Below are 13823 nucleotides of genomic sequence, written 5' to 3' on the forward strand. Positions count from 1 at the left end.
AATTGAGACATAAATGCAAGGGAGACAACATTTTTTTTTTTAGCCATGGCTGCACATACACTTAGCACAAGGCGATAGTGCGCTCCCTGTGTATGGGAATCTTACCGTAGGTTAGTGAATCAGGACCCATGTATGTCATCACATGATGATGTCCATAAACAAGAAGTGATTTTCCCCCAAATTTTGATTTTCTAAAACTGCACAGATTATATTTTGTGATTAGAGTATAATCTCGTTATAGTTAATTCCAAGGGACCAGGAAAAGTGGTTTACTATATCAGAAGTTTACAATATCAGAAAATGTCCTAGAAATAGCCCAGCATGCCCTGTTACATTCTCTGCTGCAAAGGAGCAACTCTGTCCTCCCAGTGGAGGTACATTACAAGCACTTGCACATTTGATGGACTATAAGGTTAAGTATTAGCTTAGGGCTGCATAACCCGGCTGAACAAATTGCTGGTAAACATTGCAGCCATCACTGAATAGAGGCAGCCACTCGCTTCCTGTGAGTGGCTCCGATACCTCCGTGGGCGGGACTTGTAGAACGTGTCCTGCAAAACTTTCTGCTCACACTTGAGCAAATGATGAAGCCTCTCTTCAAAATGCAGCCAATCATAATAAGGTGGGTCTCTACTCTTCACACTCAGTTTTGCAGAGAGTAGGCCCAGTCTGATCTGTACTACAAGTGAAAGTAGCCTGTACTCCGCTCTACAAGCTACCAGGAGTGCCAGGAAGAGATACCTGGGAGTGCGTACAACTATATGGGAGGACTGTGACGATACTTTTATCAAAGTGGTAACACTGCATCATCTTTTGTTTATGTTCACAGTATTCCTCAATCTCCCCAGGCTGCTTATGTGTACAGTACTGTACATCTAGCACTGGTGCCATTCTTCTTGTCTTACAAATATTATCGGCATCAACTCACCTGCAAGCAGGCTGAAGAGAGCAGCAGACAATGGGTTTTACACTGTTATATGACACATGCACCGCCCACTGTTTACTGTATCCAGAGTGAGCATCACTTAGGGGGGCAAAAAACATATTTACTATAACAGAAGTTTTATTATATCAGAGTTTACTATACCAGGCGTTGCTCCCATAGACTTATAATGATGATTGGTCGGGACCGGGAGAGGTAGTTTACTATTCCCAAATGTTTACTATAGTGGAGTTTATTATAACGAGATTATACTGCATCTATTAAATTAAGAGGACGTTTGAGAAGAGACAAACTTTGCCCAAAGGCAAAACTAGTTTGATTTTTGAAACACACTAGTATTAACAGGAACAAAAGGGCTATATATATATATATATATATATATATATATATATATATATATATATATCTATCTATATCTATATATATCTATATATATATATATCTCTATATCTATCTATCTATCTATCTATCTATCTATCTATCTATCTATCTATCTATCTATCTATATATGGGATGCCTTGGTGACAGTGCTTGCTTCTGTTCCTGGATTCCCGGCTCCCTGCGAAATCAGATCAGACCTGTTGGAAATAATCAATTCAACCTATCTGACGGGAAATTGCATGGTACGTACCAGGCATTACACTTGCTTTATTTTTTCAGCTGATTGTTTTACTGCCCTATATGACAACGGTCATAAATTACAGAAGTACAGGCCGATATTTAGCAGTCAACTTTGACTGAGGGATTCACTGCTCAGATAGGTGATACAATCTTTTGTCAGCTGCGACAACACACATAGGTCACTTAACCTCCCTGGTGGTAATCCCAAGCCACGCTCGGGCTAGCTGCCGGGAGCTGTACGCAGAGTATAGTGTGCAGCGGGAGTTTTTACTCACCTCCTGGGGGATCCAGGCGTCTGTAGCCATTCTCCTTCCTGTCCTCCGAGGCTCTGAATCACTCTGGTGAGATTGCCATCATCGATCTCACCACAGAGTTGCAGCACCACCCGGAGAATGCGGCAGCGCTGGAGCCCAAGGAGGTGCGTAAGTGCTGGGGCTGCTGCAGAGACTCTGCCGGCATGATTTGTTCCTGATTTTAAGGTCTGAAAGGTTTTAAAAAGTCCCTAAAATCCAGAAATAATCATACCGCCAGGGGGGGTTAATACAGCAAAAAAAGATAAATTCCTAATAGAAAAAAAAATATAATTAAAATTACAGCAGGAGAACCGGCAGGTACTTAAAACTATCTTGCACTAAACAACAACAACGTTGTACAATTGCCAGCAGCAGATTGCACAGCATTACCAATTGCAGCCGGAAAACACGCAGAGGATTACTGCACAAAGCACTTACACAATTGCAGGAGCGTTCCCCAGTGGGCTCTATACATAAAGGTTTAAAGGTCATAAAAAAGTGCCATTTAACTGCAAGTTCATTTGAAAATTTGCAGCTGGCTGAAAACTAAAGTCATCAGATAAAAAATGTAAGAACATTACATTTGGCCCTTTTATAACATCATAGTTTCACTTCATTGCGGTATGTATATGCTCACCTCCAGTGTGAACAGTATTACTTCTATACCAGTGGATCCTTTAGCAGTCATCTCCTTTCTTGTTTTTTCTGCATGTAGAAGAGAAAACGCAATTCATTAAATACCCTCAGAAAAAAACCATGCACCCTGGGGCTTATGCTCAGCAGGGTTTGTGTTACACAGCAGTTTCTCAAGCATTAGACATAAGCATTAGCATATTGCATTTACATTGCGCTTTATAGCAATCCATGTACATGCGTGCCTTTAGCAGACATTTTTCAGTACATCAGGAAGTAGGGAAAGACCAATTCTATCATAGACAGAAGTTAAAAAGGAACCTGAAGTGAGAGGGATATGGGGCTGCCATATTTATTTCATTTTAAAACAAAACCAGTTGCTTGGCTGTCCTGCTGATCCTCTGCCTTTTATACTTGTAGCCATAGAATCTGAACAAGGATACAGATCAAGTGTTTAGGATTTAAGTCTGACTGGATTAGCCGCATGCTTGTTTCAGATGTGTGATTTAGACACTGCTGCAACAAAAGAGATCCAGCAGGCCTGCCAGGGAACTGGTATTAAACAGTACCAGTTGCCTGGCAGGCCTACTGCTCGCTTTGGTTGCAGTAGTGTCTGCATCATACAACTAAAACAACCATGCAGCTAATCTAGTCAGACTTAAATCCGAAACACTTGATCTGTATCCTTGTCCAGATTCTATGGCTACAAGTAATAAAGGCAGAGGATCAGCAAGACAGCCAGGCAACTGGTATTGTTTTAAAAAGGAAATAAATATGGCAGCCTTTATATATGATTTTCACTTGAGGTTTCTTTCAAAGTATAAAAAGTACCAGCCGGTCCCAAATCAAAATGAAAACTCAGGTTTTTTGGGGGTTTATAAATAATTTTTTAAAACCAAGTCTACTTTAGCGCTGTTTAATAAAACACAAACCACAAATGCTTCCTAGAGCCTAAATTGAGATCTGAATGTGTAGTGGTTTTAAAGCATACCTGAGCTGACATGTGACATGATTAAATAAACAGTGTACATATAGTAATAATACTGCTAAGACCTGCCTGAGGTCCCTTTTATTTCTTCCACTGCAATGGTAAATAAACCAGTGCTTTTATCTATGCAAATGAGGCAGTTGAAAAGGAAATGAATGCAGCTCTGTCTCTCCTTAAAAGTAAACAGAAGCCAAAACACTTGTTTGGTTGCATTTAAAATGCTGTAATTTCACTCATCTACAAAGCATGTTTTATACGTTCATCAATTAATCTCAAATACCTGGTTAGAAGAAGCCCACAGGGTGGCCACTTCCTGCAATCTTCCTACCTGAATTTTTATCCCTTACAAACAGTAAAGCATACTTTTCATAGCCTGTATTTTTCACTGTATGCAACCAAAAGGTCGCATTACGTGGTGCAACTTTTTCGTTCTATTGCTTTGCGTTTGTTTTTTCACTGTGAATGTAACCTTATTCTATTTTAGTACAAAACTTAAACACTTCCGTGTAGCATATATTCCCATTGAGGTTGACAAGTATACTGCTTAACTTTTTGTTCAATAAACTGGCAGCTTTTGATTAGAAGACTTTAACAAGAGGGCTTTTCATGCAAAGCTTTTCAATCTCTTGCTGGATATTCTAACTAGGGATAGTCAAACACTGTTTAGGTCAAGACCATATCGCCGTTCTTGAGTGCTAAGGTGCCGATCTAGCGAAATAAAAAAAAAAAAAGTATTGATTGCTGTTAGGTACACTATCTGTGACATTTTGTCAAATAAAACATTTCCACAGGAAATAACCCATATACACACGGTAACAATAATGTTCCTTTCAACATGCAAGCATAGTACTACTGGCACAATGGCAGCTGCTAATCAGTGGTTGTTGCTGCTGACTGCTGCTGGCGTAGTGGCAGTGGCTAAACAGTGGCTTCTACTGCTACCGTGGTGACAGATAACTTAAAGGCAACGATACATGGTGTCCCGTGCATGTGGCACAACAGCTATGGCCACATAGGCCACATGGAATAAACAACTGTAGAGAGCTTCGGGAGCCACCAGAAAAGGCTTGGTGGGCCCGCATTTGGCCCCCAAGACCGCACTTTGGACATGCCTGTATTAGACTAAGCATAAACTAAGAAGAAGGCCAAAAGCAAGTACTGCACACTATGTTTCCTATTAAAGGAAATCTTATTTTTCAGTATGCCTTTTCAGAAAGACATACTATTTAAAATCCTTACTCTCGCCTACAAAGCTCTCCACAACCTAGCTCCTTATCTAAATAAACTTTTTTTCCAGATACCATCCTCCATGTAATCTCCACTCTACTAGCAATATTCTCTTCTTCTCTGGTCACCTCTTCTCACTCCAGCTTACAAGACTTCTCTCGATCCTCTCCTTTCCTCTGGAACACTTTCCCTCAACACATCTGCCCCTCACCCACACTTACCCTTTTCAGGCGAAATCTGAAAACTCACCTCCTCAGGTTAGCATGCTCTCCTACCTAGGATAGTTCAGCCACTGACCACCATTTCTACCATCTCACACACAGCTTCCCTTTACCTACGGTCGTATCCCTTATACCTTTAGACTGTAAGGCCTTATGGCCAGGGCTCTCTTCCCCTTTTTTCTCACAAGGCTATGTAATGGGTGTACATACCTCCCACACCTGTGAAAAAATCCATAGTGGATTTGTTCAATGCATCAGCTGTAATCCACCATTGTCTTGTATTAACTGCAGTATTATTTATGTATCTTGTATTGTTATACCATGTATGATGTTGTAGAGCACCACGGAAGAGGTTGTCGCTATATAAATCAATAATAATAATAAAGCTTTAAGGTCTGTCTCTAGCACTTTAGTAAATATATTGGATTCTTGATTTAACTCCTATTGGATGTAAGACAGTAGAGCCTTAGTGTTTGATGCTGGAAAAACCCTATATGCACACGTTTCTCACCCTAGATGCTTGCCCTGCTAACATCTGACACTACTGAACTGGTTCTATGATCATTAAAACACCTAATAAGCTGATGTTAGTGAACTTGATGATTAGCATAGTACTGTACAGTGCTAATATTAGCAAGGCAAAGGGAGGTGTGGACAAGGGTCTCTGTGACAGCTGTCTGTAAACAATGGAGTTTTGCAGTCTCCTTATACCTATTATCATTCAAAGAAAATCAGCAATGTAATATGTTTGAATTATTAGCGCTGGAATGGAGGGACGTAGGAGGATGGGGGAAGCCTCATTAGGATCCAGAGGCTTACCCCTTCTGAGGTAAGTACCCCATAGGAGCACTATTAACTATGGTTGATTTGCATATATTCAGCAGTGATGCACTAGGAGACATCTCAAGCTCACTCCAAACTGAATTATCGCAATTTTTTTCTGTTTTAAGAACGCAAACTTTTGTTTTTCTTAGCATTTTAGTAAGGGGGCATTTAGGACTATTGTAGCCCCTCACACAGACCAATGAGTTCTGGGTTACCATGAGCTTGCTGGTTAGTCTGTACCTCTCAGTGTTACAAGCCCTACTCCATAGAGCCAAATTAATCCATGCCATGCACTGGTGAGGATCAAACAATCCGAAACAGTCTCAGTCATCATTTCATTCCAGTGGTTCTGGAGTTTTTTTTACATTTCGGGCCTGAAGCCCATTGTGGGCCCAAGTGAGCACTTAATGGGCATCAGGCCCGATTACGTTGTGCTGGATTGCTATGCTGTATCACAGCATTTCATTTCCCACTTCCAGGAGCCCACACTTGACTTGTTGGAAGTAATACTGTTTTTGGAGGCTTGATGGACCTCCTGCCAGAGTTGTGACTCCAAGTCAATAGAGATACCACTGAGGCCCGCTGACCATCTTTTGTATATTGAGGGATATGGAGGCTGACATACTTATTTCCTTGAAAACAAATCAAATTGTCTGGCTGTCCTGCTGATCCTCTGCCTCAATGCTGGCAATACACAGGTCGATCCGGCGGCCGATTCACCGCCGGATCGACTCCCGCCGTGTCCCCGTGGATCGATTACCGCTCGTACCCGCCGGCGCTTCCTTATCAGCGGGGATCGAGCGGGCGGGGGTCGAGCGGCTTGATCGGGCCAGCTGAATATTATCAGCTGGCCGATACACGGTACAGAAACGTACCGTGTATCCCCAGCATTATACTTTTAGCCATAGTCCCTGAACAAGCATGCAGATCAGAGGTTTGGCTGAAATCTGACTGAATTAGCTGCATGCTTGTTTCAGGTGTGTGATCCAGACACTACTACAGCCAAATAGATATGCGTGGCAGAGGCAGGAAAGTGGTTAATAATTCTACACTCAAAACTTTAAACCTAGATGAGTAATCTTTAAAAACCAAAATGATACTGTGGGATCCCAGGTACGTTCTACTTAGAATAAAGACTATAGAATAGATACAATTCTCTCTTGTATCAGTTTTCTCTCTACAGGTTGGCTTTAGATGCCCAATTTGTGAAGAAATGAATAACATTACTAATATGTGCCCTTTGCTTCGGACATGTGGCACATTACAATGTAAACAAACAGTGACGCTATGGAAAATAAACAATAAAATAAACTGTTGTATGTATTTTCTTTAGATGTTACGAAGCATAGTCATATGTAATATGAATGCATTACCTACGAAATGCTAAAGTGTTAGACGTTTATATAAATATAAATGGATTATTAATAAGTTAGCAGATCTTTAACTATAAAATCAACGCAATTAATACAAAAATATATATTTACCTGCCTGTGCCACTCACCTTCCATTATAAGTGGCATACGGATGTCCTTCTGAAATCTGCTCATAGCCATTAACTCAACAAGGTGCACTGCAGAGCCTATAGGGCTGATCATTTCCAGAGCTCTGACACACTGACAAGTGCTGACAAATGCCAAGCCACACCAACTGGGAATGGCACATAGTCTCCCATCCATTGCAAGTTACATTATTTTTAGCTGTGATGATTTTTCCACTACATGTGATGTTTACAGCAACGTATAATGCTTATTACAAGATGTTATGAATGTTGCCTGTAACACAAACTTTGTCATTCCGGACCCGAAAGGCTCTGAGGAAACTGTTCTACTTCAAGTGACACACTGACAAGCTGTTCCTTGTTTACTAACTGCAGCTGAACAAATCAATGAATCCCAATAGCTATGGACAAAGCTGTATTTCAGCCAAAATCACATGCTGTATTTCTCAATGACTCTGAATCCTATGCCAAGGGAGCAAGGTGAAGGAAATGGAGGGATAACATGGCACATTATACAAAAACCAGAATCCTCAAGCAGCTATTGTATCCCACATTGGTTTTTTAAAGTGCACGTCAAAGGGGAACTTGAAGTGAGGAAAAATACTTCAGGTTTTATACATACCCAAGTACAGGGAAGCCTCAAGATACTAGAGCCCTCCTGATCCTCGGTTTATCCCGCCATCCATGCTTGATGTTATTTGACCTGCTTAGTGGAATAGCTCTTGGGTACTTCTCCATCAGCCTTTGGAACTACTCGGGGCTCTGAGTAGTTCTAAAGACGTACGTGTGAAAATGGGCTGAATTTTAAGAACTGTTCCAAAAGCTTTCATTATTTACAGTATGTAAGGGTCTGAGCAATGAGCACTCTCTAGTTTGCTCTGCAAAGCAGGCAGTTGCGAGTTATATACAAGCCCACGGCACCTGGGTTGCACTTTGTTGCAGTGCTTGCCCATTCAAGTATACTGAATGGGACAGCTCAGAGTTTGCACTCAAAATGCATGCAACAGTGCATTGTCAGAATGCACTTTTTCACAGCGCACCCTTCCATAATACCTCTCCGGTAAAGAGGTCCCTCCACCCATCTATGCAAGTAGTATCTCACCTAATTTTAATGACAATCACGATGCTCTGTTGGCCAGTCTCCAGCAACATGTGTACTGGGCCCAACCTCATAACATCCTTAGCCTGGAACCCAGGAGCTGAAGGAGGCTGGCTATGTAATGTACAAGACATAGTAGAACCACAATCATTGCTGGAATGAGGTGGATTGGCAATGGAGATCAAAAAAGGCATCCCTGATTAGTCCTTAATGCACCCAGCATGCATTTTGTGCCCATTAATTGTGGAGTACAAAGAACTAGATTCAGAATACACTAAGATGAAGTATTAGAAAATCAGTTCTACATTTCAGGACATTAAGCAGGTGAAGCAAATTCCAAGAACAACATGATATCATAATTCTCAAAGCAGGTTGTCTTGGTGCAGAGCTCAGACACTGGGCACCGCAATAGCACTTATGCTATACTACACAGCTCGCGCAAGCGTAATTCAGGCTTCTGGTGGATGCCGCACCCCAAAATACTTTTTCCTCCTAGTTGCTACAACTCACAGGGGGAATAGTATTTAACACCGCCGGGGATTTGAGTAGCAGGGTAAGCTGCCATTCGCTCACCGGCCGTGTATACACTCACCTAAAGGATTATTAGGAACACCTGTTCAATTTCTCAATAATGCAATTATCCAATCAACCAATCACATGGCAGTTGCTTTAATGCATTTAGGGGTGTGGTCCTATTAAGACAATCTCCTGAACTCCAAACTGAATGTCAGAATGGGAAAGAAAGGTGATTTAAGCAATTTTGAGAGTGGCATGGTTGTTGTTGCCAGACGGGCCGGCCTGAATATTTTACAATTGCTCAGTTACTTGGATTTTCACGCACAACCATTTCTAGGGTTTACAAAGAATGGTGTGAAAAAGGGAAAAACATCCAGTATGTGACAGTCCTGTGGGCGAAAATGCCTTGTTTATGCTAGAGGTCAGAGGAGAATGGGATGACTGATTCAAGCTGATAGAAGAGCAACGTTGACTGAAATAACCACTCATTACAACCGAGGTATGCAGCCAAGCATTTGTGAAGCCACAATACGCACAACCTTGAGGCGGATGGGCTACAACAGCAGAAGACCCCACTGGGTACCACTCATATCCGCGACAAATAAGAAAAAGAAGCTACAATTTGCATGACCTCACCAAAATTGGACAGTTGAAGACTGGAAAAATGTTGCCTGGTCTGACGAGTCTCAATAGAGTCACAATTTGGCGTAAAAAGAATGAGAACATGGATCCATCATGCCTTGTTACCACTGTGCAGGCTGATGGTGGTGTAATGGTGTGAGGGATGTTTTCTTGGCACACTTTAGGCCCCTTAGTGCCAATTGGGCATCATTTAAATGTCACGGGCTACCTGAGCATTGTTTCTGACCATATCCATTCCTTCATGACCACCATGTACCCCATCCTCTGATGGCTACATTCAGCAGGATAATGCACCATGTCAAAAAGCTCAAATCATTTCAAATTGTTTTCTTGAACATGACAATGAGTTCACTGTACTAAAATGGCCCCCACAGTCACCAGATCTCAACCCAATAGAGCATCTTTGGGATGTGATGTAATGGGAGCTTTGTGCCCTAGATGTGCATCACACAAATTTCCATCAAGTGCAAGATGCTATCTTATCAATATGGGCCAACATTTCTAAAGAATGCTTTTAGCACCTTGTTGAATCATTGCCACGTAGAATTAAGGCAGTTCTGAAGGCGAAAGGGGGTCAGAACCTGTATTAGTATGGTGTTCCTAATAATCCTTTAGGTAAGTGTATATATGTCTAGCAGATTCTCCCTATGAGCATAGCAGGTTCTCTGCATGAGCTTAGTTTCCATTAGGCACGCTGGTTTTCTTCCACACCTCAAAAACCATACTGGTAAATTAAACTGGCTTCTCTCCAAATAAAACTATAAGTTTAAAAAACTGTCGAAAGTGGGACTTTAAAAAGGGCAAGACGATTATTATCACCATACCATTTTACTTTAACAATATAAAAAGGGATCAAAACTATCCTTAGAAGAAAAATTACAAACCAATCCTCCATCACAAATGTTAGAACATAATAGTACAAAATTACATATGACTGCACAGGGCATGCAGGTTTACAAGTAGTTGTAACTATGCTGAACAATGCACAGTGAATACAACTATGGTTATATAGTGGTGTATCCCCAAGTTTTGCATAAGAATTAAACCCTTTTTTGGTATAAACATATTTGGGCAAAATACAAGTCCACTATAACTCCAGTTACACCTTCATCACTTCTCCAGTCACAATAATAAAGAATTATTATTATTTATAAAGCACGAACATATTCCGTGGCGCAGTACAAAGTAGGAAAACAAACAAGGGGTACATAATGATACAGACAATGATATACATCAAATCTGGACACTGGTACAAAATACAGAACTGATGATTCCCATGAATGACGTAACATGATGAATAAAATGTATAACAGAGATCAAGCTATGAAATGACCAACAAAAACTAAGACAAAAGAGGGTGAGAGCCCTTCCCTTGCGAGCTTACAATCTAAAGAAATTGGGGGGAGAGGGGGGTACAAAAGGTGGGGAAGGATGCAGTATACAACAGGCAATACATGTTTAGGTTATTTAGTAAGAAATTAAACTGGACGCGAGGTCGAAATGGGATTGGCAGTTGTAGCATGCCGTGCAACTGCCTTGGAAGGCCAATTTCCACTGCCCAAATTTGATTGCGTCTCGCTGTAACTACCTGTGGGTGACTTCCGGATTTCAGATGCAGCCGTTTGTTACTGCCTACGGGAATCAGATGCATATTGCAGATATTTGCAGCAGGAATCCTGTTCTTTAACTGGGTCACATCGCATAATTCGCATGAAATGGAATCTACTCCATTGACATGCATTGGCTTCAGTTTTGATGCAATGTGATGTGATTTTGCAGCTTGTGGAAACGGGCCCTTAGTATATTAGATATGGAGATAAGCAAGGCAATACTTCAGAGAAAGTCCATAACCTTTGTCACAATCTAAAAACTTTGTAATAGGTAAACACATTTCTGCAACTCTATACATCAGGCCCAAAAGAAAGACAGAGGAGGAAAATGGAATGGGGATTTGCCTCCGAAAGAGGGACGATACATAAACAGAGGACAGTTAGGAGAAATACAAATCAGAGGCTTAAAAATATATCAAGTTGATCATGTCTCCCTGACTTTAGGTACAGATGAGCAGATGCCTAAAGCGTATTTTCATACTTATTTTTTGGCTTTCTCTGCACGGTTTAGAACCAGTTTTATATTAAGTCATTTACAGTGTTTTATGACATAACAAGAAACTGCTTTACTCCACAAGATTTCCACATAATAAAAAATATCAGTAGAGTATTAACAATGCTGAAAAGCACAAAAAGCTCCAAGCGGGAACCAGAAATAAAGTCAAGAGTATGTAAGATGCATTAGTATTATAAGAAACTGAACACAATCATAAATATAGACATTGATTCTCAAACCTGTGCTTATCTTGCATAGTTGAAATCATATTGTACCTTGAGTCTGTGCCAAGTGGAGAATTTTTGCAGTAACAAATCTTGTATTATCAGGATCCAAGGCCGGCGATTCCGAGTTGATTCTTTCTAGCTGTGATAAGAGGCTCATAATGCGGGAATTGTTGGGAAGGCTACAAGGCAATGAAAAAAAAAAAATTAATGAGTTAAAAACATGTTGCATATAGTTAAAGCCTCTGTCCAGCCCTAGTTTGTCTTTCATTTGTCCCTTCCCCATTGGTCATATTAGGCCAGTTTCACACTGTGAATTGGCAGGGGCTGCACCGCACTGCCACAAACAGGCCTTGAAGCAGGAAGTGACACTCACTACCTGTGGCAGAAGCAATCACGTGCGCGGACGCTTATTGCTAAAATACACTTTTGCACATGTGCGATGCATAAAACTGGCAGCGAGCATTTCAACACACGCATCGCCATAGACTCGCATGACATCTGGTGCACCGCATGCCACGTCAGGTCACCACAGAACCACACGGTAACATAGGTTTGCCCTCGCGTCGGGGGTTCCGGCGAAAATGTCACGTCTGCCGCACCGCTCAGCAACGGTATTAAAGGGTACATAGACTTTGCCCTGCAGTGGGGTGCGGTAAAAATACCATACCGCCCCAGTTTGAAGAGGCCCTAAAGGAAACCTTAACCACTTGCCGACCGCACGCTTATACCGTGCGTCGGCAAAGTGGCAGCTGCAGGACCAGCGACGCAGTATTGCGTTGCCAGCTGCAGGCTGCTTAATCAGGAAGCAGCCGCTCGCGCGAGCGGCTGCTTCCTGTCAATTCACGGCGGGGGGCTCCGTGAATAGCCTGCGGGCCGCCGAAGGCGGCTCGCAGGCTAAATGTAAACACAAGCGGAAATAATCCACTTTGTTTACATTGTACGGCGCTGCTGCGCAGCAGCGCCGTAAGGCAGATCGGCGATCCCCGGCCAATCAGCGGCCGGGGATCGCCGCCATGTGACAGGGGACAGCCTGTCACTGGCTGCACAGGACGGATAGCGTCCTGTGCAGCCCCGATCACCAGGGGGGGCCAGGTAGGAGAGGGAGGGGGGGATTTCGCCGCGGAGGGGGGCTTTGAGGTGCCCCCCGCAACACCCGGCAGGCAGGAGCGATCAGACCCCCCCAGCACATCATCCCCCTAGTGGGGAAAAAAGGGGGGCGATCTGGTCGCTCAGCCTGCACCCTGATCTGTGCTGGGGGCTGCAGAGCCCACCCAGCACAGATCAGCTAAAACAGCGCTGGTCCTTAAGGGGGGGTAAAGGGTGGGTCCTCAAGTGGTTAAAGGGACTCCGAGCAGTGCAGAAACTATGGAAAGATGCATATCATTTTAAAGCTCTCTTTCTCCTCTTTCCAATGATATATAAACCGCCGCCCTACGCCTTTTAGTTTTCGCTATTTTCGCAATTGAAATTGCCGCGGCCGCGATTTCAATCTCGAAAATAAAGAAAACTAAAAGGCGTAGAGCGACGATTTAGGTGTCGCCAGAAAGAGGAGAAAGAGAGCTTTAAAAGGATATCCATCTTTCCATAGTTACTTGTATTACACAGGACGACACTTTCCCCAGTGTCAGCAGCTCCATTCAGCAGAAAAAGTCAGCCTGTGTAATACAATGTAACTATGGAAAGATGGATATCATTTTAAAGCTCTCTTTCTCCTCTTTCTGGCGACCCCTAAATCGTTGCCCTACGCCTTTTAGTTTTCTTTATTTTCGTGATTGAAATTGCGGCCGTGGCAATTTCAATCGCGAAAATAGCGAAAACTAAAAGGCGTAGGGTGACGGTTTATATATATCATTGGAAAGAGGAGAAACAGAGCTTTAAAATGATATGCATCTTTCCATAGTTTCTGCACTGCTCGGAGTCCCTTTAAATGAGAAGAATAAAGAAGCTGCTATATTCATTCTCTAATAAACAAAGCCAGTTGCCT

General features: G+C 42.3%; 1 protein-coding gene across 2 annotated transcripts in view; it reads right to left on the reverse strand.

Moving 5' to 3' along the window:
* AGTPBP1 (ATP/GTP binding carboxypeptidase 1) overlaps positions 1-13823 on the reverse strand; it is a 180986-nt gene that overhangs the window by 104330 nt on the left and 62833 nt on the right. For both annotated transcript variants that reach the window (XM_068237116.1, XM_068237126.1), the window contains exons 3-4: positions 11888-12018; positions 2495-2562 (exon numbers count right to left, since the gene is read on the reverse strand). In XM_068237116.1, the coding sequence (XP_068093217.1) occupies positions 2495-2562; positions 11888-12018 (199 nt within the window). The remainder of the gene's footprint in view (positions 1-2494; positions 2563-11887; positions 12019-13823) is intronic.

Source organism: Hyperolius riggenbachi, chromosome 1 (assembly GCF_040937935.1).
Source record: "Hyperolius riggenbachi isolate aHypRig1 chromosome 1, aHypRig1.pri, whole genome shotgun sequence".
NCBI lineage: Eukaryota > Metazoa > Chordata > Amphibia > Anura > Hyperoliidae > Hyperolius > Hyperolius riggenbachi.